This window comes from Mizuhopecten yessoensis, unplaced genomic scaffold, assembly GCF_002113885.1.
Source record: "Mizuhopecten yessoensis strain PY_sf001 unplaced genomic scaffold, ASM211388v2 scaffold4123, whole genome shotgun sequence".
Taxonomy (NCBI): Eukaryota; Metazoa; Mollusca; class Bivalvia; order Pectinida; family Pectinidae; genus Mizuhopecten; species Mizuhopecten yessoensis.
The window spans coordinates 578,165-605,434 of record NW_018405387.1 but is presented as its reverse complement, the minus strand read 5'-3'; the positions used below and the strand labels follow the sequence as shown (position 1 = coordinate 605,434).

Genomic DNA, 27,270 nt, shown 5'->3' with positions numbered 1-27,270 from the left:
CCGCCCGCCCGCCCGCCTGCCCACTCCACACACCCGCTCACGTGATAACATAATACATCCGGTCTTTCGACGAGAATTATACAAAAAGAAGGTGAGTCTGATCAAATTTGAAGGACCACTTTATATATAACTTTCCAAACGACTACTAAAATTAAAAGAATTCAGGTTTAACTTAGAAATACAAAACACCAGGGATGAAGCCATCTGCCTAGCAATTTTTGAAATCTCCCCTCAGTTGTCCCGTCTTAAAAGAATACATAACCTTACATTGGGTTATTGTTGAAATGAACGCAGAAACATCTGGATCCCTAGGCCAGAATATAACCACATTCAGAAACATCTGGATCCCCAGGCCAGAATATAACCACATTCAGAAACATTGTAGATACTTTCTATGACTCACCTGGTAAAGGAACAGTTTCGTTGACAAACTCAATCTCTTGGGTCGTTGTAGGCATGGTACCATTTGTAGGTGGGATGGTGTAATTGGTTGGAGGAGGCATGGTACCATTTGTAGGTGGCATGGTACTACTAGTGGGAGGCATTGAACCAGTCGTGGTAGTCATGGTAGCAGATGTGGGAGGCATTGAACCAGTCGTGGTAGTCATGGTAGCAGTTGTGGGAGGCATTGAACCAGTTGTGGTAGTCATGGTACCAGTTGTGGGAGGCATTGAACCAGTCGTGGTAGTCATGGTAGCAGTTGTGGGAGGCATTGAACCAGTTGTGGTAGTCATGGTAGCAGTTGTGGGAGGCATTGAACCAGTCGTAGTAGTCATGGTAGCAGTTGTGGGAGGCATTGAACCAATTGTGGTTGTTACAGGGGCTGCAGTGGTTATTGCTTGTGCTCCAGTGGTTGTTACAGGGGCTGCAGTGATTGTTGCTTGCGCTCCAGTGGTTGTTGCTTGCGCTCCAGTGGTTGTTGCTTGTGCTCCATTGGTTGTTGCTTGTGCTCCAGTGGTTGTTGCTTGCGCTCCAGTGGTTGTTGCAGAGGCTACAGTGGTTGTTGCTTGTGCTCCAGTGGTTGTTGCAGGGGCAGTTGTTGGGGTTTCTGTTGTGGTTGTGGCTGCCACTGCAAGTGTGAGAGAAAGTTAAATCAAATTGAACAATGGTGTTATCATAGCTATGGACCTCTTAAAGTTATGTCATTTAAAATAACAAGAGTCCCATGGGCCTTAACAGTCACCTTATATATTTATACAGAGAGTTGATTTTGTTTTTAACATGCACAGAAATATTATTCAAAGTGACTAAAAACAATATAACCACCTTATTAAATATCTAGCATACAGATTTAAGACTAAAAAGTATTTGAAACCAGCACCTCTGATTCTAAACAAGGAAAATGAAGAAATTTTAGCACACTGACTCCTTTGAGCCCCACCCTACAGCTTTTGGGGGTAGGGCTGGCGCAAAATTTTCAAAGTATCAAACTGTCAATTCAAGGTTATGATTCCAATCAAGTTATTAACATGTATTATTCAAAGTATCATCATTTGCCATTATAAACCATACTAAATGTTGCGCCTTCCATCTATGAAGAGTGTTTGATTTTACCATATCTGGGTCTTTGAGAAGATTTTCGAAATTTCAGTCAATTCAACCCTTTTTAGCCCCACCCATCAGCCCTGGGGGTCAGTCAGGGCCATATGTGCATACTATCAAACTACTACCTAATACTGATAATGCTAACCCAAATTGAATTACTTCCAATGGAAATTAAACAAATGTTGGTCCAAAATGTGATTTCCCTATATAAATTATAGTAAAGTTAACCCCCTCCCCAGGGGAAAACACGAGACCCCAGGGTCAAGAAATTTCACATTTTTGTTAAGCACCTTAAGACCCTTCCATCTATAAAGAGTATTTGATTCTACCATATCTGTGTCTTGAAAAGAAGATTTTGAAATTTCAGTCAATTCAACCTTTTTTTGCCCCACCCATCAGCCCCTGGGGGTCAGTCAGGGCTCATATGTGCATACTATCAAACTGCTACCTAATACTGATAATGCTAACCCAAATTGAATTACTTCCAATGGAAATTAAACAAATGTTGGTCCAAAATGTGATTTCCCTATATAAACTATAGTAAAGTTTACATCTCCCTAGGGGAAAACGTGAGACCCCAGGGTCAAGAAATTCACAATTTTGGTAAAGCACCTTAAGACCCTTCCATCTTTGAAGAGTATTTGATTCTACCATATCTGGGTCTTGAGAAGGAGATTTTTGAAATTTTAGTCAATTTGACTCTTTTTGGCCCCGCCCCTCAGGCCCCTGGGGACTTTTTGTTGACCTTTGTCCACGGAAGGTTCCTGCAAAATTTCATTGAAATTGGTTCAGTGGTTTTGGAGAAGAAGTCAAAAATGTAAATTGTTTACGAATGCACGACGGATGCTGGACGACGCTGGACAAAAGGCCATCGCAATAGGTCACTTGAGACTTTGTCTCAGGTGACCTAAAAATTCATTGCAATGTTTAATATTTGATATTTACATGTTTGTACTACAACATACCATTTGAGCATTATCAGTAAAACCTTACTTTCATTAAACTATATTTACATTTGCCCTCGCGCCGTCCCATTACAAAAGTGTTAGAGGGCAAGTGTAATTATATAGGCTATAATAACAACTGCTCGACTATAATTACAACTGCCTGTTTCAGGTGTAGGAATATGTAAACAAACAAAATGGCCGCCTGAAATGTATTTTGAGGCATGGCAAATGGTTTTTGTAGGAATATGTCTTAAAAAAGAAAAATATGTAAATATAAAAAATACCTGGTTGTCTGGAAATAATTACAATAATTACATCCAGACAACCAGTTATTGTTTAAATGAATGCAGTAGTTAAGATGTTTTTCTTTTAAGATTCTTCTCTGCTTACCTCACAAACCTTAGGATCAATTTTAAAAGAAACCATTTAGGTGAGATTACACTTTTATAGGTAAATTGTTTGCACTGACAATACAAACACACAAATACCAAAAATAATTCGGACTATTATCATATAAATTCACCAATAACTGTAAACTTATAATCTATATATTCCTGTAAAATTATAAAAATTGGTGAATTTGACTTTTTTAAAGTGATTTAATAGAGCTTTTAACATTCATGCCTGCTAGTGGATCATTAACTAATACATGTATATGAGAAATGGTTGCCTTGTATCTGTGACTTTTCACACCATAAGATGACAATGTATGAAGGTGTTTAAGAAAAAAAATGGTTTTAATGTAATACAACCAATTTCTATAATTTGGCAACAACTTCATCTATTTCAAAAATGCTGGACTTGCTCATTCACCCTTAATTTGGTGAAAATGTGTACAGCTATTTGGGAGAAGTAGGCTTTTGAACAAAAGTTGATGGCAGAGACAAAGGACAATGATGCACAGTCCAACAAACTCTGAATGAGCTAAAAAATAAAATAAAACCAGTGATACAGTATGACAAACACTTTGTATTTAAGTGACAGAAAATATGACCTGGGATTCTTATTTATGAAAATTCAAGCTTGTTTAATTTTAAAGTAATTTAATATCAATACTTGTTTATATTTTTGCCATAACAAAATGAAAAGTGAAGCTGCTAGTAGATTGATGCAACTTAGACAGGTGGATGGATGTACAATATGACGTTATACTGAAAAAACATATAAAGATATATGTCCCCTTTCCTATTCATCTCAAGGGCATAATAAGACAGGTAACCAACACTCACCTGCCGTTACCACAAGTTGTGCTGTGTCAGTACTAGAAACGGGTCCAGTAGTTACATTTTTGTTGTTGGTAAGGCTTGTTTTGATATCATCTGCTGTAACAGTGCTTCCTGAGGTTCCTGAACTTCCCGAGGTAAATTTCAGCGTTGTAGTGCAAATCACACTACCAGCACTGTAAGTATAAGAAGTTGTACATAGAATGGCAAGTTCACTCCTATATCGTAAAAAGCATGAGGCCAGTGGACCTGTTTCACTCCTTTGTTTCTTTCATTATCTAAGCAGTGATTAGTTATGCCTCCTATAACTATAGATTAACACTTGTGATTGGTAAGGGCAACCAGAGGAGCATTTGTACAATATTTGGTTAGAACTAGAAAAAAAATAGAATAAGTCAAAATATGCTGAACAGTAGACAGGATGGTTATCATTTTCAAATCATTCCTACAGATCAACTTTGGTTACTATAATGGCCTAGTGGAAGTTGAAAATGTCTCGGCCAATCGGACAGCACCTGACCATCTTTAAGTCAGTCTGAAAATAAACATTTAATCTCCGTAAGGGGAACCACATAGGAGAGGGCCTAGTAAGTTGTAAGAACTTGTGCCCAATACCATTCAGTGTCAATAAAATATACGTTGAATGAACGAGAGGAACGATATCATTCATTCAATGTTTGTTCCCCTAGCCCAGTGATGCTTTAGATCAAATTTGCTCAAAATAACTTCACTCAAACTGAAGGAGTAGTCTTTTATTCTTCTACCGTACCTATTGGACCCTGATACTGTGCCCTCAGGGAGGCCACCCATTCCTTTATACAATTGCGAGTGTTGAATCCCCTTGACCCGGTAGTGACTCGTACTTTAGACCACATTTGGTAAAATGCCTTCATATTTACTGTTACAGTAATAGTATTTTAATATTTGAAAGGATTACCTCTGTTACCCCTTTTTGGTCCTGAATGGGATGAGAGGGAATTTAAAACAACAATGAGGCCCCTTGGCCCAGTGATGTTTCCAATCCAACATTGATAAAATCCCCTCACCAGTAAAAAAGGGTGGCCTTTAAATCACCTGATTAACATCTTAGTTCCCATCACCTTTCATTTATACAAGTTTGCATCTGTCACCTTGGTAAAGTTATGCTTCAGAAAAAAAATACATTAGAAGAGATATATATGCACTCAGTATCATTAGAGGAGATATATGTGCACTCAGTATCATTAAAAGAGATTTATGTGTGCACTCAGTATCATTAGAAGAGATATATGTGCACTCAGTATCATTAGAAGAGAATTATGTGCACTCAGTATCATTAAAAGAGAATTATGTGCACTCAGTATCATTATAAGAGAATTATGTGCACTCAGTATCATTATAAGAGATTTATGTGCACTCAGTATCATTATAAGAGATATAAATGCACCCAGTATCATTATAAGAGATATAAATGCACTCAGTATCATTATAAGAGATGTGAGTGCACTCAGTATCATTATAAGAGATGTAAGTGCACTCAGTATCATTAGAAGAGATATAAGTGCACCCAGTATCATTAGAAGAGATGTAAGTGCACTCAGTATCATTATAAGAGATATAAGTGCAGCCAGTATCATTAGAAGAGATATTTGTGCACCCAGTATCATTAGAAGAGATATAAGTGCACTCAGTATCATAAGCAGAGATATAAGTGCACTCAGTATCATAAGCAGAGATATATAAGTGCACCCAGTATCATTAGAAGAGATATATGTACACCCAGTATCTGGGCGATTTAGAGGGTATAAGTTGATGAGATGGGGGCTTTCATAACTGTAATCAGTCTTTACCTGAAACCATTCACAGTAGCACTTTGGTACGACCCACTTAAACTGCTTGCTCCAAATATGGTGTTCAGCTGAAAATTAAAGAAAACAATTATAATCATAACTTGTCTTTCATCAGTGAAACTCATACAAGTCAATGAATGGAATCAAAACCTCTGAGTTGATATAACCTTTTAGTTTCAACCAGAAGATCAAATCACAGAACATTCGAATACACTAAACCAAGGTAAACTCTTTAACTCGCACATAAAAATCAAGTGTAAAACTAGTCTTGCCCAAGTCGATTTCATCGCGTCTGATATACACGAAATGCAGTTAGGCTCCAAAAGGGAAATTTCAAGTTTCAAGTTTTGTTATTTCCGAATGCAATACAGCATATAGGTTAATGTATACATAGAACATAAAACATATTTCAATTTTCAAAATGGCGGAAGACAATTCCATATTAGCATTTCACACAAATTTTTCATACTTCAGCATTATTTCTGGAAAATACAGCCATGAGAAAATATAAGCTGTTAGAAAACAGAATAGCTCGTCTCTTCATAAGATATAATATAAGTTAGTTAATATCAACAGAAGCACCTGTATCTTACATGTTTTAGGTTGCTAAATTGGTATTCCGTCTTTGCGTATTGCAAAGTTATCTTCTCTTGTGAGCAGGTATTGCTTGTTACGTCATTAGTTTGTGTGAGAAAATTTCGTCGTTTTCTCAAAAATTGATGACGTTAATCTCACAAACCAATGACGTAACAATCTATATCTGCTCACAAGAGAAGATAACTCTGCAATACGAAAAGACAGAATTGTTATTTTTTTATGTATATTCAAACATTACAATATGTTATTACAATTAAAGAACTTAGAGATTAACAGTGACCAAAATCTTTGAAAGTTGCATGACATCATAAAATATTCCACACCAAGTTGACTTTAAAGTAACCTTTTTTGGCCCTTAGAAAATATGAAAGTTTGGTTCATTACATTGCTTACACTTTATATCAATGCATCAACCTTGTAATATTCAACAGCTAATTGAGCCCCCGATCTCCACACCCCCAATAGGCCAGTTAACAAAATCAGCAGTGTTGTTTGAGAGTAAAAGATCTTGATATTTGTGTGTTGTACTATGATCTCAATCCTACTTCAAAAAATAATCTCATTTACGAGTGCCATGCTAAATATGAATTATTTGCAGCTTGTTGACATTCGTCAAACTTTTGAAGATTTCTTTATACGTCTGTTTTTGTTTCGTACATCAGAAAGGACTTGACCCTCCAAGGTGGTATATGCTGCACTATTTGGGTTTGCAAGATCTGGATCCCAAGTTACTCCAGTCATTCTCAGTTCAGCATTGAACTCTGAAATGACAGCATTAGTGAATACAATATAAAATACAAGGTGTCAAGCTGATGTGGAAAGTAACAAATTCTGCCAATTTGTTTTTGACTGCCAGTCCAATTCCAATTTATGGTTTGATTTGGTCATATAATAAGTTAACTGATATGCAATGTAATTTCTAATATATGACATTTGCACCGCTTTTGTGTTTTACAAAGGATTCAAATTAATACCTGTCATCAGCTTAGTCCTTATATATATAAATTACAATCAACCAGGGGTCAAATTTAATTTATTTTGTCTTTTTTTGCATAAAGTTATATTCATCAATGAACACATTTCACATACAATTTTTTATTTGAAGTACAGTAAACCTCCAGTCATTTCGAACTGTTCAAATAATAAATTTGAGTACTGAAATTTCGTAATTATTGATCCATTTTGGCTCTTGGTGATGCAATAACAGTCTCACAAAAATAGCATTTGATAACTGAGCAACAGATTAAGTACTCACGATGTGCGACAATAGTAGTTATCCCTGATGGCCAATTTGTAAATAAATATGCCATATGTAGGTGATGATTGAGCTTCCTTCTTGTTAACATCACCAGATTTGCAAACATATCATAACAGGCCATCATTACGTACCGTATCAATGACTTGACTATTTGTCAGGATTTTTTGCCACTGTCAAATCTGATTGTTCGAACTACTTTTTACTGAAGCGGCCTTAGTTTTGTGTTATTCATACAGGATCGACGATATCAATATAATTTTGTTTGATATGACAAGAGATTTACTATATGTTCGTTGCAATAAAAACATAAAATCAGTGATTATTTAATAAAATAAACAAGCTGCTTCCCATAGTTAAAGTCCAGTACATGATAATTAATAATTTACTAAAAATGCTCAGGTAAATAACTTTTTACTCACCTACGGAAGCAGACGATGATGAATCCGAGCTACTCCCACTGCCAGCCACCGCTGGAAAAAACAAGCAAGTGTAGAATTTATATCCGTGGTTTTATTTAAGGACAATATTACAGTCTTTTGTTAAAGTTTGGTGTTGACATACAAATGTACTTAAAGATCCCTTTATCACAGGAATCAAAACATTCACCCATGAAATTTTATATGAACTTTTCCAAGCTTTGAATTGGAAGAGTTCAAAAGTGTCATCAGGGGTGAATGAGTTAGTTCCTTTATGGTTTTTTGTATATATCGTTTATCCAGTTATTTCCCCTTAATTTAATTTTTGCTATAACTGAGAGGTAATTGTATTGGGCGAGAGCACTTCTGTTGACCAGGTAGCTCAGCTGAATAGAGTGACTGTAAAACAATCTGAGGTCCAGGGTTCGAATCTTGGTCTATAGCCATGCAGAAATTTTACCCTCAGAACATGCACCGTTGTTGATTACATTTTGTTTATCTTTTTTTTTCATTAAATCCTGCAAAGTATTTATAGTTTTCTTTTCAGAAAATGTCAGGAAAAACCAGTTTCAATGCATGGTGACCAATGTTGGCAGCGGTACAAGATCTTTAATGAAGGACTTAAATTTACAGGTTGTGTACACTAGAATCGACAACAGACAGATATAAAAAAAAAAAGTCAATAAAACGTCAGAATAATTCGGACTAACTAGAATATTGATCATACTACTTTTGGTTATACAATCAAACCATATTAATTGTAACAGCATGCAGTTACTGCATGAACTAGTTAATCCCAACAGAATGGCATGGTCTCACTAATTAGAAGTAAATATATCTGCATCATATTGACAACCAAAACTCAGCTTGACAATTGCCATTATGTACTACTGTAAACCAAATTAGGTGAAGTCAAACTATTTTTAGGGCAATTATTGAACTGCCTCAGAGCCTTGCCATCATATATGTATTCATATGACAAATTTGTTTGAAATCAGACCATTTTCAGGCAGAACATATACTAAACAGACTGATGGACACAATACCAAATCAATACACTGAATCCACCTAGTAGTGGGGCAAGGTATTCTAGTGGTAGGGCGCGTGCCAAGCTTGTGACCGAAGGGTTGCAGGTTTGAGTCACGTCACATCACTGTGTTGCATTCTTAAGCAAGATACTTTACTCCTCTGGTTCCAGTCTACTCAGCTGTAAATGAGTATGTGGTTGGGCAGTGCTCGAATTGTTGAATGCTAACTGTGAGTGCCGAAATGGCAGCTTCAGCTGTATGCTCCCCAGGGATTTGAGAAAGATATTGGCCAGTTGCAAAGGCCCTATTACCACAGATAATAATTTGTGAACCGCTTTGAGACGATCAACCTTCAAACTAAGTTTTGATAATTAGCGGTATTCAAGAACCTCCAATTATTATGATTATTTAAGTGAAGATTACAATGACAGAAATACAATGCACAGCACACTTTCTGTTAGTGATGTAGAATCCATTAAGTTTTACCAAGAGGTCTTAAACGCCCTTATCTATCTTCCTTGCAATCATCTGTGGAAAAGAACTAGAAAAATCTTTACTAAAACAATATGTCTCCCTCTAATTTGAATTTACTTTGTTAAACAACCGATTGGTCAAGATCATTTATTTGAACCAACTTTGATAGCCCTGTCTTCATGAAGCTTCCTACTAGTCAAATAAAATAACATATAGGTCTTATGATTCTTTGGATGTCAAAAATGTTGATTGTAAGCATACGTTGATCGTAAACGAAAATTGATGGACAGAAACAACAGCCAAAGATAAGCCTTAGGCTCAAGTGACCTAATTATGTAAGGATTATGAAAATTGGAACAATATTTCTTTCTCAATCTCAAAAACTTTAAATTAATTTAAGTGAATAAGGCAGTATTGTGCAAATTGTAATAATAAACCTTAATACAACATTGTTCAGATGCACTTTAGCTATATACTTTCTCTAGAATAATTTTTTCGTTCTTTAATAATTTAAATCAATTATTGACCTGCCAGGCTGCCATCTATGTTAGGGATCAATAATACACTGTATAGAATTTTTCTATCCTGAATGATAATTATCTTAGTTTGATAGATGAGATGATCAAGTCTCTGACATATAAAGTAATAGGTCATGATATATGACAATGTCTATTTGTATAACAGATTCATTACCTGTCGGAGTACACCATAACCTGTTTAGAACAAGTCAAAATTCCGATCAATTTCTCAAATAGATAATGACAATCGAGGACTGATCAATCTACTAAGTTCCAATGACCAAATGAGTCGGCAGAAATTCATAATAAATAAATCATTACAGGATGTGAAGGTTGTAATGTGGCATATTGGTACCTGTATATAAATGTACATAATGTACACCTGATGCAAACGACTGTTCCTATTGGTGATAGTTGGATATCAGCAGATGGAACAAGACTGGCGGAACCTCTTAAATACCAGTATATAATAATAATAATAGCCACAAAACAATACATCATCTAGGTGACTAACAGTAACAACATCAGATGAAATATACCTGAAGAACATATGAAAGTATTTGATAGAAATATTGAAGGAAAAAGTGATACACTATTAGAAATTAAAGTTTGATAACGTAATGGACATATGGCATCAGAGGAAGGTGAAGGAATGGATTTAGACAGAGTGCTTGATATGTTGGGTGCTATTAGTATTATGAGAAAACGAATCTGTGAATGGTGATACTGTTGATGAAAGGACAGGACACAAACTTTGCTGTAGTGAAAGGAGCAAGGAAGATTTCCATCATAGAACAAATTGGTGGTGCAGGCTGGAGCCTGGGAACTTCCATGGACTTAAAGATATTTCATCACTAGCTATATATCTCCATCTCATTAATAAATTAGTCTCACTAACAGTATATAGTTGATCAATATCATGCAGATCTGACAGTGCAAGTTCAAAAGTTTTCAATTGAGATTTAAAAAAAAAAGTTTGATTTTTAAACTGGTTTTGAGATCTTCCTCAGTGACAATCTCTTCTGGCTGTTGTATCTAAGGAAGGGCCCACATTTTAGAATGTACATTTGTGCACAAGGTGACACTATGATCAGATAATACTATATAAATAGAACACTTTCACAATTTTTATCCAACATATTTTATCAGAACAGTTGAATAAAATGGAAATGGAACACATCAAAGATAGAATTTATCTAAGTAAAGAAGAAATAATAGTAAAATATGACCATTAAAATTATCTAATGCACCATCTCCCCTCACCCCCCACCCCCCCTAAAAAACAGCCTTGAAAGAAACAAGCATTCCACTAACACTGATGCCTACCTTTTAGATATCCAACTTGTACATGTTGTAATAACATCCTGTGTGAAAACAATACTTTATTCCAATTCTTTCCATCAGAAGAGTTCAAATATCACATTGTTGACTACACACCTGGGAGTGTTGCACTTTGCACACATTTTGCTAGTCAAGCGTCTACACCACCAAGACTACGAGTTCATAATAAAGTTTTGGTGTGTTGGGGCAGCTCTAATGCACATGAAAGATTGATGATATATATGGGATTTATTGAATTATTTTCACTGATATATCTTTTATTTTGGATACACAATATCTGAGAATTATTTTTTATATTGGTTGCCGATTCGGGTACCCAGTGAGACCCATACTCGTTACCAAGCAAGGACAAACTAAAATGTTGACGCCTCCTTAGAAATTGATAGCAAGAAGAGATAGTCAATGGGGAAGATCTCAAAACCAGAAAAAAATATCATTTTCTAAAATCTAAATTGAAAGGTTTTTAACTTGCACTGTGAGCTGTAATGCTAGTTTGTATGATAGAAATATTTTTAGCTCTAAGTGTAACTGATAGGTGGACAGAATGAAAGATATGTATGCATGATGAGATTCAGGACTTAAATGGTCGAGGTCAAGATTAAAGGACAGATAGCAAAGGTTGGTTGTCAATGAGAGCTTGAATACATAACAAAAGAACTTGAAGTTGGATGACGTTTCACAGAATGCAGTATGTTAACAAGTGCTAATTAATTCTGAAAGAAAAGCATGACAGAGAATCCCTGCCCAACAAAGCATGGCACACTGCAGAATGTGTACACAAAGAATTATTTAAGTGCTGATACATCAGTTTGACCTTGAACATTCTTTTTCACTTTGAACATCTGCAACAAGCAACCAATGTGTAAAGCACTGTCTTGTAGTTCAGTGGTTCTTAGCTTGCACTGTCAGCTTCAATTCAAAGGCAGTGTCATAACTGCAACATACTCCTCTTTCAAGACTAAAGATGCATAAAAGAATTGTTTGAGATGAAAATACATGTAGCATCAAGAGGACATGGCACACTTAGACCCGGCCCACTCCACCTATGTGGAACACGGAGCGGGAATCTGTACAGGCCATACATACGCCTCTATCTGTGGAATTTATTATTTACAGAATAAGTCATTGGTGGCATGAACACCTCATCAATGATTATTTATCCAAAAACTAACCTCCAAAATAGACTCCAACACCAATCAGTATCAGGATCACCAAGACTGTTCCAGCTACGGCCAGTGCAATGCAGGGTTTTCGTCGGGAAAGTTTGGATTCTGAAATTAACAACATTGGTTATCAACTTCTGACATTTTTTAACAATATAAACATATACAAGAGGCCCAGAGGACCTGTATCGCTCACCTGGATACCTAAGCAATCATGGCAAAGTATTCTCCAAATGAGATCCAAGGGAATATGCCAGAACCCAAGGCCAATCCTTGTAGCAAATCTGTATTAGATTTTGAACCAGGGGTTAAGTCTCCAAGGGTGGGGCAGTCCCCAAGGCCATCCTGGAAGCATATATGCATTCATCTCTTTATACTCAGCAATTGTATATACGGTTATAGGGTGGGGCTCTCAACTGTTTCCAAGCTGTACGACTAAGAAACTAGGTCCCTAGGGGTTCGGTCAGACCCCAGGGTCTATTCTGATGTTATGACTACATTCGTCTCTTTATGCCCAGCATTTGTATATAGTTTTGGGGTGGGGATCTCAACCGTTTAAAGTTATGGCCCAGGGACTAATGTCCCCAAGGATGGGGCCAGACCCTAGGGCCATCCTGGAAGCAAATGTGCATTCTTCTCTTTATACTCAGGAATTGGATATATGGTTATATGGTGGAGATCTCAACCATTTCCAAGTTATAAACTTTTTTGGCCCCACTCCTTAGTCCGGGGGTCATCCTCACCATTTGTACAATTTTGAATCCCTGCCTCCCATGAATGCTTCCCACCAAATATGATCGATATTGATGGCATAGTTCTACAGAAGTCGTTTATAGCAATTTAGCCAAATTACCCATTTTGGCCCTGCCCCTCAAGTCACCATTTATACAATTTTGAATACCCACCTCTCATGAATGCTTCTGACCAAATATGATTGATATCCAGCGCATAGTTCTACAGAAGAAGTCATTATAGCATTTTAGCCAAATTGCCCCCTTTTGGCCCCAACCCTCAGCCCCCTTGGGAGTCAACACAACCATTTGTACAATTTTGAATCCCCATTTAAGTTAGGGATGCTTCCAGTAAAAAATGGTTGATATCCATCTCTTAGTTCCAGAGGAGAAGTCGCTTGAAGCAATATAGTCAAATTAACCCCTTTTGGCCCCAACCCTCAGCCCCACCAGTTGTACAATTTTGAATTCACACCTCTCATGAATGCTTCTGACCAAATATGATTGACATCCAGAGCATAGTTCTACAGAAGAAGTCATTAAAGCAATTTAGCCAAATTGCCCCTTTTTGACCCCACCCCTCAGCCCCCTAGGGGGTCAGCCCCACCATTTGTACAGTTTTGAATTCCCAATACCTAGGAATGATTCCAGTTAAATATGGTTGATATCCAAAATATCTCTTAGTTCCAGAGGAGAAGTCACTTAAAACAATATAGCCAAATTGACCCCTTTTGGCCCCGCCCTCAGCCCCCTGTGGGGTTATCAGTCCCGCCATTTGTACAATTTTGAATACCCACTACCTAGGGATGCTTTCAGTCAAATATAGTTGATATCCATTGCACAGTTCTACAGAAGTCGTTTATAGCAATATAGCCAAATTGTCCCCTTTTGGCCCCGCCCCTCAGCCCCCTGGGGGGTTAACCCTACCATTTGTACAATTTTTAATCCCCACCACCTAGGGATGCTTCCAGTAAAATTTAGTTAAATTCCAAGCGATGGTTAAGAAGGGCTGCAAAAGGTGAAAATTAACACGAAAGATTATATGGCAAAAAAATAAGCACAAGGTCCCCCCCCCCCCCATTTTGTGGCTATTTTAGAAAGGAAAAACACAATTTCTTTAGATCCATTGAATAATAAACAAGAGGCGCATCGGCCTTGACAGTAACCCGAGTCCTACATTATTATGTTGTTGTTGTTGAAATAATGATGTCAAAGGAGAATCGTACATTATTTGTCATACAAAAAAATGTATTTCACCAGTGCGAGGTCTATAAGTCATGGCGGCCATTATTGGATTTGTGATCGATCCTAAAAATAACAACACTTTGCTAGGACCATGAGTCGTTCATTCCTCAAAGGTTTCAGTTGAATCGGCCCATTAGAACTTGACTTTAAGTTTGAAATAGTTTTTTTTCAAAATGGCGGCATTGGTGGCCATATTTGATTTCTAAGCGACCCCTTCGACAGAATTCAGTTAAGTTGAAAATATCAAATGTTAATGGAGGACTCACAACGCCGGAAGAAGATGAATAGACATAGGTCACTTAAGCTAAAGGTCAGGTGACCTAAAAAGTTTAATAGCAGAACTTTTCATATCAAGTGTTAAATCAGTAAAAAAGAATTGGTGAAAAAATGCATTTTATAATTTAAAAATAGGGAGTATGGAAAACCTAAGTTTTTCTGAGATAAAAGAGTACCGTAAAAACCTATGTTATTTGCCCACTTTTTTTCAGAAATTTAAGGACTTTCCACCTTTCGTAACACACATGTTTTTCTTGTCGTATTTTCGTGTCGTCATTTCCGTATTGCGTATCGGGCATTCCATTACCGTAGTGTAAATTATAGTAACACCGGGTAAACAATAGTACACGTGCGTGACGATGATATGTCAACACCCGATATCGAGACTTAACTTGGAAATGTGTCATCACACGTACTTCAGAAATAAAGCTTATGATACAAAGACATTAATTAACTCACGGGCATACACTGACATATGATCAGGCGACTTCAAGAATGTCATATATGAGGCGCATTGAATGCAGACTGATGTGTTTTGTTTACCAGCCTCACCTGTATGTATCATGTGCTAACAGTAGTTCACAAGCTCTTGGTCGCTACGACTTTTGTTGTCGAGCGAGTTACGCTCTGTCAGATATATTGGTTCACAAGTGCAATTACAATAACACTGTGAAAATAGTGGTTTGTAAAATATCAAGATCCCTATAAAATGCAAGTGCATGTGCGTGCACGTAATAACGGCATACCATGAGATAGCCTATATGATTACATATGTACCTGACATGTTGATATACCATGCATATGCGGTATATTTTGTATGAAACTGTGTCCTGTTTGCTTTTAGCTTGTATTAAGTAACTTTTATCCATACAATTACAATAAAAAACGCTTTTTGTAACATGTTGTAGATATTTTATGATAAACAAGAGGCCCAAGAGGGCCTGTATCGCTCACCTGAATATTTAAGCAGTCATAGCAAAATATTCTCATTAAATATTATATTGCACTAAAAATATTTCCCTTGCAAACTTTGTTGGCTCCATCTGTTGAAACTACCAGCAAAATATTATTATAAGATTCTATGCTTTTTGATTCTTCTTCAGAAATTGCTTGACATATTTTCCCCAGGAAGTCACCAGCCAAATATTATAGTTTTATGAATTATAATTCTTCAGAAGTAGTTTGAACTGTTTGACATATTTGAACGCTGTAACCTTGAAAGTAAGTCAAGGTCATTTTCATTCACAAACTTTGTTTGGCTCTTTCCCAGAAAATAACCAGCCAAATTTTAAGGTTTTATACTTTCCAGTTCTTCAGAAGAAGTTGTTCTAAGCGTTAGACATATATGTGACTCCTGTGACCTTGAAAGAAGGTCAAGGTCATTTTCATTCGCAAATTTTGTTGGGCTCCTTCCCAGAAAGCTACAAGCCAAATATTTAGGTTCTATAACTTTCAGTTCTTCAGAAGAAGTCGTTTTAATTATTAGACATACCCGACCCCTGTGACCTTGAAAGTTAGTCAAGGTCATTTTCGTTTTCAAACATTGTCGGCCTCTATCCCAGAAAGCCACCAGCCAAATATAAAGATTCTATACGTTTCAGTTCTTCAGAAGAAGTTGTTTGAAGCATTTGACATATTTGACCCCTGTGACCTTGAAAGAAGGTCAAACTAATTTTCATTCTCAAACTTTGTTGGGCTCTATCCCAGGAAGCCACCAGCCAAATATAAAGATTCTATACCTTTTGGTTTCTCAGAAGTTGTTTGAAGTGTTCGACATATTTGACTGCTGTGACCTTGAAAGTATGTCAAGGTCATTTTCTTTCTCAAACTTTGTCTGGTTCTATCTCAGGAAGCCAACAGCCAAATATAAAGATTCTATACCTTTTAGTTCTTCAGAAGAAGTTGTTTAAAGAGTTTTTACATATTTGACCACTGTGACCTTGAAAGTAAGTCAAGGTCAATTACATTCTCAAACTTTATCAGGACATCCAAGGAAGCCACCAGCGAAATATGAAGATTCTATACCTTTTAATTCTTCAGAAGAAGTCGTTTGAAGTGTTTTACATATTTGACCGCTGTGACTTTGAAAGTACGTCAAGGTCATTTTCATTTTTAAACTTTGTTGGGCTCCATCCCAGAAAGCCACCAGCCAAATATGAAGATTCTATACCTTTTAGTTCATCAGGAGAAGTCGTTTGAATCGTTTGACAAATTTGACCGCTGTGACCTTGAAAATACGTCAAGGTCATTTTCATTTTCAAACTTTGTTGGGCTCCATCCCAGGAAGCCATCAGCCAAATATGAAGATTCTATCCCTTTTAGTTCTTCAGAAGAAGTCGTTTGAAGAGTTTGACACATTTGACCCCTGTGACCTTGAAAGTAGGTCAAAGTAACTTACATTTACAAACTTAGTTCGGCTCTATCTGATGAAGCCAACAGCCAAATATGAAGGTTCTATACCTTTTCGTTCTAAAGAAGAAGTCATTTGAAGTTTTTGACATATTTGACCCCTGTGACCTTGAAAGTTGGTCAAGGTCATTTCATTCTCAAACTTTGTCAGGCTCCTACCAACGAAGCTACCACCCAAATATCATGACTCTAGGCCTGTCCATTCTTCAGAAGAAGTCATTAAAAGGAAAAATTGACGGACAACGACGGACGACGCGCCATGGCATAAGCTCAGTAGCCCTTCAAGCAGATGAGCCAATAAAATATTTATAGGGTTGATTAGCAATGTTTCTTTTCATTATTTTATTGTTGCAATAGTTTTGAACAATGCCACACGCTCAAAAAATGTGAAAGTGTTGAATTTGACAAAAAATCATTTTTTTCTGTATTTTTTACAAAAAAATCCCCAGTTTATCGGACAGCTTAGATTTTTATAAAATCATCTCCAAATAGTGACATAACCATTATGTGAAATTTTCATTGAATTTCTGCTGGCTAATTGCGAAAGTGTGGAGCCTCCTTAATACCCAAAGTAGGGGGTGCGCAAATTAAAATACATAGATATAAGTTTTTTTCATGAAAAGATCGACGATTCTGGCAGACCGCCATCTTGGACATGAGATCCCTTGGTACACGGAACTCAAAGACAAACAACGATCAACACATTTATTTATGTCAAACATCAATAAAAGATACAATTGGTACATACTGTGTTGTTACCTGCGTTTATGTGAAAAGTATTATTTAATAGGTAACCATTAACAAAGAAAGTTTAGCCAAATTCCTATACCAGAGAATCGCCGATCAACTTAAGTTTCAACGTCTCGGTACATTTACGAAAATGTAGTTGTTCAATTTAAGCTCCGTTCCATGTAAGTTCTGTTAGGTTTTTTTTCAAATCGCCTATGCGTACAGCATATTTTTTTCCCGGCTCACTTTCATGCTGATCTCGCGTCTAACATTACATAAACATGTGATTGATAATAACCTCGTGAATTATTTCAATATTTATTAAATGAAGCATCGTAAAAATAGTCCGCTTTAAAAAAAAAATCCTTGGAGTAGATTTGAAGAGGATGTATTGATTGTCCACGCTTCTAGTATAAACATATTTTTTTATAATCCCTTATCGGTCAAATCAGTCTGTAGTTATGACAATGCAGTAGGACTTCATAATTCACGCCACTTGTTGGTGAGTGAAAAGAACAACACGGGATCGCGACTGCAAATCACTTCAATTAGTAGAGCTATTGTTTACAGGAGCTTGTTACCCTGTATCAGCCGTAAAGATCACTGCGGTCGGAGTCAGAATCTTTGTTGTGTGTCCAAAAAAACTTGTACTGTGACCTACGGAAACAGATGATTTGGGAGGGTTTCCGCTATGTTGTGGAATAGCTTACCATCTGCTATTAGGAAGTCAAATACCATGGCCAAGTTCAAGAGGGACATAAAAACTCACCTCTTCATGTCTGCATTTTAGAATCTTTGCAAAGACGTCATGTAAATACCACCCTTTTATTTGTTCAATTATGTGCACATTGCTTGTTAAATGTATGAAAGTGATTGCAAGCCTTTGTTGTTTGTTTTCACAATTATAACCATTACTATTATCCATATGTTGTAAAGCGCCTAAAGGTAATTTTACAAATTATATAGGGCTCTATATAAATGTTGTATATTATTATTATTATCATTAATGGGTAATCACAGATATAGTGTTGGCTAATTACTGCATTGTAATTTGTATTGACTGTAGTGTTGAGAAGTGTCAATAATTTACGCTGAAGCATGCGATCCTACCGGGACCAGACAATATCTGTGAAATTATGCCCTCCGGTTAACTTACCTGTAAATGTCGCAAAACCAGCAGTCATGACCACAGATGACCGATTTTAATAATTTTACAGTAGGTAATAATTGTGTGGCCAAAAAATATCGCCAAACCACAGACTTAGATAATCTAATTCCGTGGCCAAACTGAACTGTGACATGACCTGGTTTGAAGTGACGATACCCAATCCCCCATGATGAGCCCTTCTCACTGATCGTAATTATGATCAATAAAAGGTATCTAATTATGTCTTTCACCAGGAGATATGCACCCGCGGTTACTAAACCATTTTGTTGGTGCGCAAAATATTTAAGCAGAAGCTTTTGGGGGGATTTTCAGCCTCAAAAAGTACCTGCACAAATTACATGGGTGCGCAAATTACATGGGTTAATACGGTAAGTTAAAGAAGTTTTTGCTCCAAAATTTGGAAGAAAATACTATTTTTATGAATTGTACAAAAATTCATATATTTCTGATAACACTGAAGATATTGTACGACTTTGTTCTGCATAGAGTCTAAACAAAAAGAAAATCACCGAAACCACATACTATACCTTACATTGGTATCTTTGACCAATCACAGCATAAAAGTAAACACACAAATATATTTTTGTTTGATTTTCCAAAAATGCATATAAGTGATTTTTTTAAATAGGAATTGTTTAACTTCTCCGAGGAATACATTCTCAAAGAACTATTGGTTGTCAAAGCAATGTGTACACAATTCACTCCTGCATTCATTTCAGTTTATTCGTAATGTTAAAGCATCATGTCTCACTAGTTGAACTCTAAGATCTATAATAAGCTAACGGTAAAAAATCAATTCATGATTAATTATTGATAGTACCTATATACATAATCTTTGTGTGAACATTTCTGGGAATTCAAGTAAAAAGTAAATTAATTTCGTTCCATTAGCGACTTTGCCCCGACAACCTCCACTGAAAATGTATACAAAACGAATCTCAGTGACACGAAGTATACACATGTAGGTACATGCAGGCAAGTCAATGTGGTGTAGTAAATAATTAAGCAAAAAACCTATGACTCATTCTTAAAAATTGCTGAATTTTCACATTTATTATTTTTTTTAAACTAACACCCCCGCATTACACCACTAACACTCCCGAACCCCAATTTAGCTTTAATTTGAGTTCATCTGTCCGTAAACTAATCCATGTAAAACCTATCTCAACATAACAATCTATAAAGATATATGTAAATTGCTATAGACATACAGTCAGGTGGTTGGTATTTTTCCGGCATAAAGTTGAATGCTTATTAATTATAGAAAAGGGTATAAATACAGAAGAAATATATTTCTTACAATTTCCTTTTTTACAAAATATCTCAAGCCACAAGAATTTGACCCCAGGACGTCTTGATTTAATAAAGCAAGGAGCTTTCAAATCCACTGTGCTAGATAGAAATCATTGATATCTTTATATGGTTATACAGTGTACTTCACTATATAGCTACTTGTCTATAACATTAATTGGAATAATCATGAAGTGTTCAAAAAGAACGGTCTGCAACATATAACATAAATTCAACAGGAAAATAACTTTTTTAAGGTCTATAATTCCATGACCAAGTACCACCCTTATAGTGTAGTGATGTTGTTAATTCCTTATTATCTTTCAATTACATAACTATTTACCTAATTTAGATCATCATGACTCATGATATATACTAGCATATATAACTCAACTTCATAAATCTTTTTTTCAAAAATATAATTAAGGTTTGCATTAAGTCATGATTGTATGTGAAAAAAACAATCTCCCAATAATCTCCATTGAAATGGGGAGATTTAAAAATAAACATCTTACGTTTATTAAAGTATACGAGTAATATGCAATAAAATCTGATTGTATCAAACTGCTTTGTAAATCTCATCAAGTTAACTTATATCCACATGAAATTAATACATTTTATACTCCAATATGACAATGTCTCGCACAATGTTGTTCCTATCCAGGTGGGTTTTTTTTGTTGTTTTTTTTTTTTGCTGCTGAGAAAATGCTGCTGACAGTGACATTAGAAGGAATGCCCAAGTTGTAAGAAAGAAAATCAGGTACATTCTAATCAACAAAACAATATTCCTAGTCTGGTAGTGGTTTAATTCACAAAGCCCTATTTTCAAAACAACCTTTCATTACCGCTTATGAACAGACTACCATATATCTCAGATACAATCTATAGACATCATGATTTATAAATTTATCATTTTTTAACATAGGATTCCGTTTTTATCACACGAACATTTCTATATATAAGTAAAAAAATTAAGACAATAGTTTACTATTTTAGCAATTTTATATGATCAACTGATCTTAATGTTAGACTCTGAAATCTTTAAAGCCTTAGTAGCTCACATCAGTTATTAATCATCATAAGATTAAGAAATGGTGTTTTGCATGGAATATATGGCACTTTAAATCAGTACCCGATATATTCAAAATTTGAATTGAATTAACAGATGACCTTAAGCTAAAATTTACAAAATATACCCAAACCAACTTCATTTATCATGTTACCACACATATGGATAGATCGAGTGTATCCTATAATATCAAATATTCCAGTGATTGATATTAACAAGAGAGGAAATATTAACAATATCACCTTATATAATCTCATGAAAATCACTCAAAGGCCCTTTATATATTTTAACACTCAACTGAATCAAGGGTATATCAAAAATACGAAAAAATAAATGTATTATACAATAAGAAATGGTACATCTAAACTTTTATTGAAATCTGTCGATATGATTTGTTGGAGCAAATCAGCCAACATGTAAAAAAATATCAAGATAATTATGTCAGGGACCATAACTCTCTAAACCCTTTCACCACTGTAGATCATAATGGACTCATCCAGATCAATGCATGGAAGAGTCTACTAAAGTTACATAGGGGTGAAAGGGCTAAAGGGCTCAAAACAACATGTTAGATCCACTGATGCTGTAACACTCATATGATGGGTTTTCTGTTTAATATTTTTAGTCTGACAATTTTCTTCCTAAATGCACAACTAATTAATGATAATTGGATTTATTTATTTTTATTTAAACTACAATTAACTTTATGCCACAGGCTATAAAATATCCCAATGCGCCTTTAAATTGTTACATCATATTTCATTTAACGATAGTTTATCGAATTTAATTCCAACTAAAAATTATAAATGTGAATCAGAAAGGGACATACATGTACATGTAACCGTTATCTGAATAATTGAAATCAGAAGTGAATCAGAAGTGTACAGCTACCTAAAGTATTGAGCATGTATAAAGTTTCACAAATATCCATTGATAGGAGAAGTAGTCTCCAGTCTGGCCATACCTTTCAAATTTATATATATAGAAAAATCTCATAGAAAAGAGCACAATACAGGACTGTGCATGAAAGGTAACAGATCTTTAAAAAGAAAAGAAAATGAGAGTTAGAGAAATATACATAATGTTTAACACCCAAAGTATTCATACTTTTGTTCTTTATTGTTAAAAGGGGAACAGCTTTGAATCCAAGGTGTCGTACAAAACAGCTTTTTAAATTTTGATTACAGGTAGAGTTATACTTTTACCAACTTGTGATCTAAACCTATACTTAATCTTAAACTTCTCCCAAACGTAAGCCTTAAATTATATAACTTTGCATAACAGAATTATTTACACTTCAGTCATCTATCACAAAGGAATGTTACTACATGTATATCAAAAAGAAAAGAAAAACTGGCAAGAAAAATATGAAAAAACATCAAATGGAAACAGCACTATAGCAATCCATGAGCTTTGCAATTACCTAGAAATCCATTATTATAGAACACATACCAGAAGATGAAATATGAAATTTAAGCAATCAGGTTATTGAAGCCTCTCAAATCATAAGACATCTGCGAATGACGCAACTATAAAAATAAAATATCAGTAAAATGTTTTCTTCCATCTTTTAACATACAGGTTTTGATTATGTTATGTACACTAATTCAATTAAAATATTTGTGTTTTGTTTTTCTCGGTAAACAATAACTACAATAAACCCTTCTATTTTTCTTCTTTATTGTCTCCTGACAATATATGTATACTCAGCAAATAAACCAACTGGTGTAGTATATAAATTTGCTAAGGAATATCTTACAACCAGCTTCTTATTCTGAATCCATTAAAAATAAGAAAGTTTATGGTGGCCAAAGATCTAATACTTTTTAGCCAATTACTCTGGAATTACAACAGTGAATGGTTAAAATCTTGAAATGTTTGGGTTTTTTTTTATTCCGTGGCAAAAGAAATGTACATTTCAGTTATGCCATGACTGTTATAAGTTTAGCGCTGGCTGTTGGCACGCTCCATTTGGTAGCTAGTGTAGCAATGATTAATTCCGCAATGATTTGGTTGAATTGTGAAGACAATTAAACTGTGATTGAGTAATCTGAAGCAAATCGGGTCAACATCTAACTATCTGCGAAGTACCATTGAGCAGAACTCATGTATTGAAAACTCGGGGAGATCACCAGATAGGGCTGCTGCACCTGCAGAATCTTTTGGTCCTGCGAGCGAGATCACAAAGACATTGCTAGTGGCGGTCATGCATGTAAGCCCTTACTATCTCAAACTGCTTGAAATTTGCCCCATTAAAAGCATCAGTGCCCTTGCACCAGTCCCGTCTAACTGATCTTGGCAGTGTCACCATAACAATTGACTTGATGTTAAGCCATTGGAGTAATGTTCGTTTTACAGATGAATCCAGATTGAGCTAAGTGTTACTACGTGATGGGAAAGACATTGAGTCTCGAGATATATTGGTTAACTATTTGTAAACTACATTTTCCTGGAATAGCATGGTAGATGTAGTGCGAGGTGATGATCTGGGGTGATATTTGTGCTGGAAACTGTATCAGACCTGTAGTAGCTAGTGTATGGAACTTTGAATGGGGATCGAGAGTCATTAAAACATGATTTTGAGACTGGTGGTACATTTGTACTCCTGTGTTTATGTCATGGCACTATTTTTCAACAAGATAATACACGTTTATGTAATACACCATCAGATACTAGTTATGGTAGCAGAACTTTTTTTGTGGTAAAAGAATGTTGGAATGTTGGAAATGCCATGGCCATCTCAATCACCTGATATGTCCAATACGGCACATTGGGGATGCTCTTTGGCATATCAGGTGACATCAAAACCAGCCATTTAACCTTTTAATTGAGCTGGCTCAAGTATATACTGATGAATTTGGACAATTTCCCCACATGTATGTTCTAATAGTTGTTTGAAAAGTTTAATGTGCAAACTCTTTAACAGTTTTTCATATGGAAGCGGTCACATGTGGTAATAAAACATGCATGTCTCTTATTAAACTTGATTTATCCTGTGATACCCTCTCATAAAGCAAATCATCACAGTATCTTTTAGCAATTGATGTTGAACAAACGAACAAGCAGAATACAATTTTGCAAAATGATAAATTTATCTCAAATGAGAGCATAGTCACTGCTTTTCCTTTTTCACCGAGTCTTATAGTTTAGACATAGTTTATGCCAGTAACAAGCCACTAGCTTGATATGTGTACAAAGTTTTGAGTAACTATCCATACATTTTGAAGTCATGCTTCAGAAAACGGTGAATCTCATATTTTTAGCTATTTGACATTTGTTTCCATGATATCAGGAAAACTATTGAAAATGCACGAGAGCTCCCCCATTACAAAATCAAGGCACTATATAAGGACCCTACCTTGGTTTGTGTACCAAATGTGTAGTGTTTGGAGTCATGCTCTTGTAACAGCACATTTTGTAGCTCAGTGTTAAAAATTGTGTCCATGATCAACCAAACAGATATGAAAATAATATAAAACTCCCTTCCTTTTCTAGTCATAGTGAGCTTGACCTTGGCCTTGTCATGAATATATAAAAAGATGTCCAAGGCATTGTTAAATGTTTGTGAAGTTTATGTAAATCTGTCCAAAAATGGACCAAAATGCAATGTCACAGAAAAATTGGTAGGACAAACCATACATGGAGATTTTATAGTTTGACCTTGAAATACTTTTGAAAATAAGATAATTTGTTTCTTTTTTTAAGGCAGCTTCCCCCTGCCAAGTAAATGCCTTATTTTCTCAAAAGAAAGTAAAAATTAGGATTCGTTCGTTAATCATATTAAAGTATTGCCTATCTTTTCTGAATTTTTCCTGCAGACACAAGCTACTGTAAAATTCAGGTATAAAAAACGGATTATGTAATGCTGACTGGCATGTGAAACACCTCCCACTTACTTGGGTTTATTTTTAGAATGTTGTCAAGTCAACAGCAATATACTAGTGTTTATCAGCAGTTGTCATAGCAACATTGTTTAGTCAAGTTCCTTGACTGGTAGCGTCCATTATATTTTGTATTATTAAGAAATAACTTTTACCAAACATTGAATGCTTTTAGAAAATCTTTTCTTTGCAGTCAACATTAGCATTAATATCAAGCACAACATTTATACGACGGTATGTAAAAGTGGTAGATAAGTTAGGTAAATGCTGCTAGTTATATTACATAACTAAATGCTTTTCTAATACCCAGATAAATAATAAGACCATCAAGTTGACAATATCTATAATCTACAGGTAATATTAAGGGCCTTTTAAATAGTTGAATAGTTGTTGACTTGGTATTATGTCAGTCTTTCCACAAAACAAATTTTAGAGAAAAATATATGTTTCACCTCAAAATACAGTAGGATGCAAAACAATGAAAATAAATATGAGAAGTTACAATTACTGACCTGATGGAGAGCCAGGAATGAAACGATTGTCATCCTCATACACTGGAAAAGCAGGCTCAGGGGGTGGGGTCCAAATACTCCTATCTTTTTCGTATATTTGTGTTTCAGGAGGAGGGCTGAAGGATATTTCAAAAGAATTTTCCTTTGCCATTCCCTGCATCTTTTGGTTCTGGAAACCAAGAGGTGGTGCTGTCCAAGCGAACCCTTGACGTTCTGAGAAGGAATGTCCAGGAACCCACGAGGGAAGCTCGGACCCAGAGGCCAACTCTTCATCCTTATTTAGGCCTTCCAGCTTCAACTCTTGCCTAACAGGGATCTTATCTTTCTCCGAGCTAACAGGACGTGACGGAACTTTGCCATTTCCCCCCGAAGCTGGTGGGGGGAAAGGCGCTTTGCCATCTTTGTCTGCACTTGTGGGACGTGGAGAAGCCTTGCCATTTTTATCTCCAATTAAAGGAGGCAATGGTGATTTCACATCTTTTGCACCACTTGCTGGACGAGAAGGTGTTTTCCGATTCTTTTCTGCGGTTGCTGGTCGCGGCGGTGTTATAACTCCTCTTTCAGCACTTACTGGACGAGAATTTGTTTTGACATCTTTTGCTGTAGCTGCAGACTGAGAAGTAGATGGCCTCAAACTATCAGCAGTTCCGGGTCGAGATGGTACCTTCCCATCTTTTTCATCTAATTCTTCTCCAGGAGTATAAGCCGCAACTTGTACATTCTTTATTGAAGGCATTCCACAAAACACTGTGTGTTTCTCCCTGGAAAGCCAGCAAAAGAGAAAAGGCCACTGCTAAACCTTCTCTATATACCTATGCCAAATTTAAAAATCCAAACGGGTAATGGGGTTCCAATCCACTTATTGGCACCTACTGAACAATGTTATGATGTTGTATACTCAGGTATTGTCCCTATTTGCAGCCATGACGATACTGTCTCACCTGACTAGTATATTATGACCCAGGTATAAAGCATCCCCCACCCAGGTATATTGATTGGCTATCAGAAAATGTTAACAGCGCTTGACGGCTATACGCGGCAAAGGAATAGATCAATAAATAATTTTCGAGCCAAACCTTTTTTGTTTGGGGTGGAATTGCGAAATAGAAACCCTGTGCTTTATCAGAATGATGGGTCATCAGATTTGAACACATTGTAGATAATTGTTATATCACCAATCATGTGCTTACCTGGAATACATGTCTGAACATATAGGACTACGCTGAATGGTTTTTCGTTGGACGGCCATTAACCGTTTGATGAATTCACAAACAAAACACTGAACATTGTTTTTTGAGACCCGCATTCATGTATATGTGCTTAATAAAGGAATGCGTGTACATTTAACTTAGCAGTGTATAGACATGATGAAAATCAGGTAAAACCAGCATATATTGAAATGTTCAGCAAACACAGTATATAATCTACACCGGGGGGGATTTAAAATCTAACCTTTTCATAATAAAACTGTTTAAACTTTTCTCAAATTCAACCAATCATGCATGATGGTGACTAGCTGACTTAAAAATCCTACATAAAGCATTTATTGTATTTGAAATTTTAATAATGTATATCATTATACCGTATATGATGTATACATACTTCAAAAATTGTGGTGTCT

General features: G+C 35.8%; 1 protein-coding gene across 1 annotated transcript in view; it reads right to left on the bottom strand.

Moving 5' to 3' along the window:
- The window catches only part of LOC110448651, a 150,099-nt gene extending 123,423 nt beyond the window's left edge, over positions 1-26,676 (bottom strand). The window contains exons 1-7 of the mRNA XM_021495017.1: positions 25,650-26,676; positions 12,349-12,447; positions 7,819-7,869; positions 6,799-6,902; positions 5,545-5,612; positions 3,722-3,891; positions 404-1,069 (exon numbers count right to left, since the gene is read on the bottom strand). Coding sequence (XP_021350692.1) covers positions 404-1,069; positions 3,722-3,891; positions 5,545-5,612; positions 6,799-6,902; positions 7,819-7,869; positions 12,349-12,447; positions 25,650-26,385 — 1,894 coding nt within the window. The 5' untranslated portion in view covers positions 26,386-26,676. The remainder of the gene's footprint in view (positions 1-403; positions 1,070-3,721; positions 3,892-5,544; positions 5,613-6,798; positions 6,903-7,818; positions 7,870-12,348; positions 12,448-25,649) is intronic.
- Between the last annotated feature and the right edge of the window lie 594 nt (positions 26,677-27,270).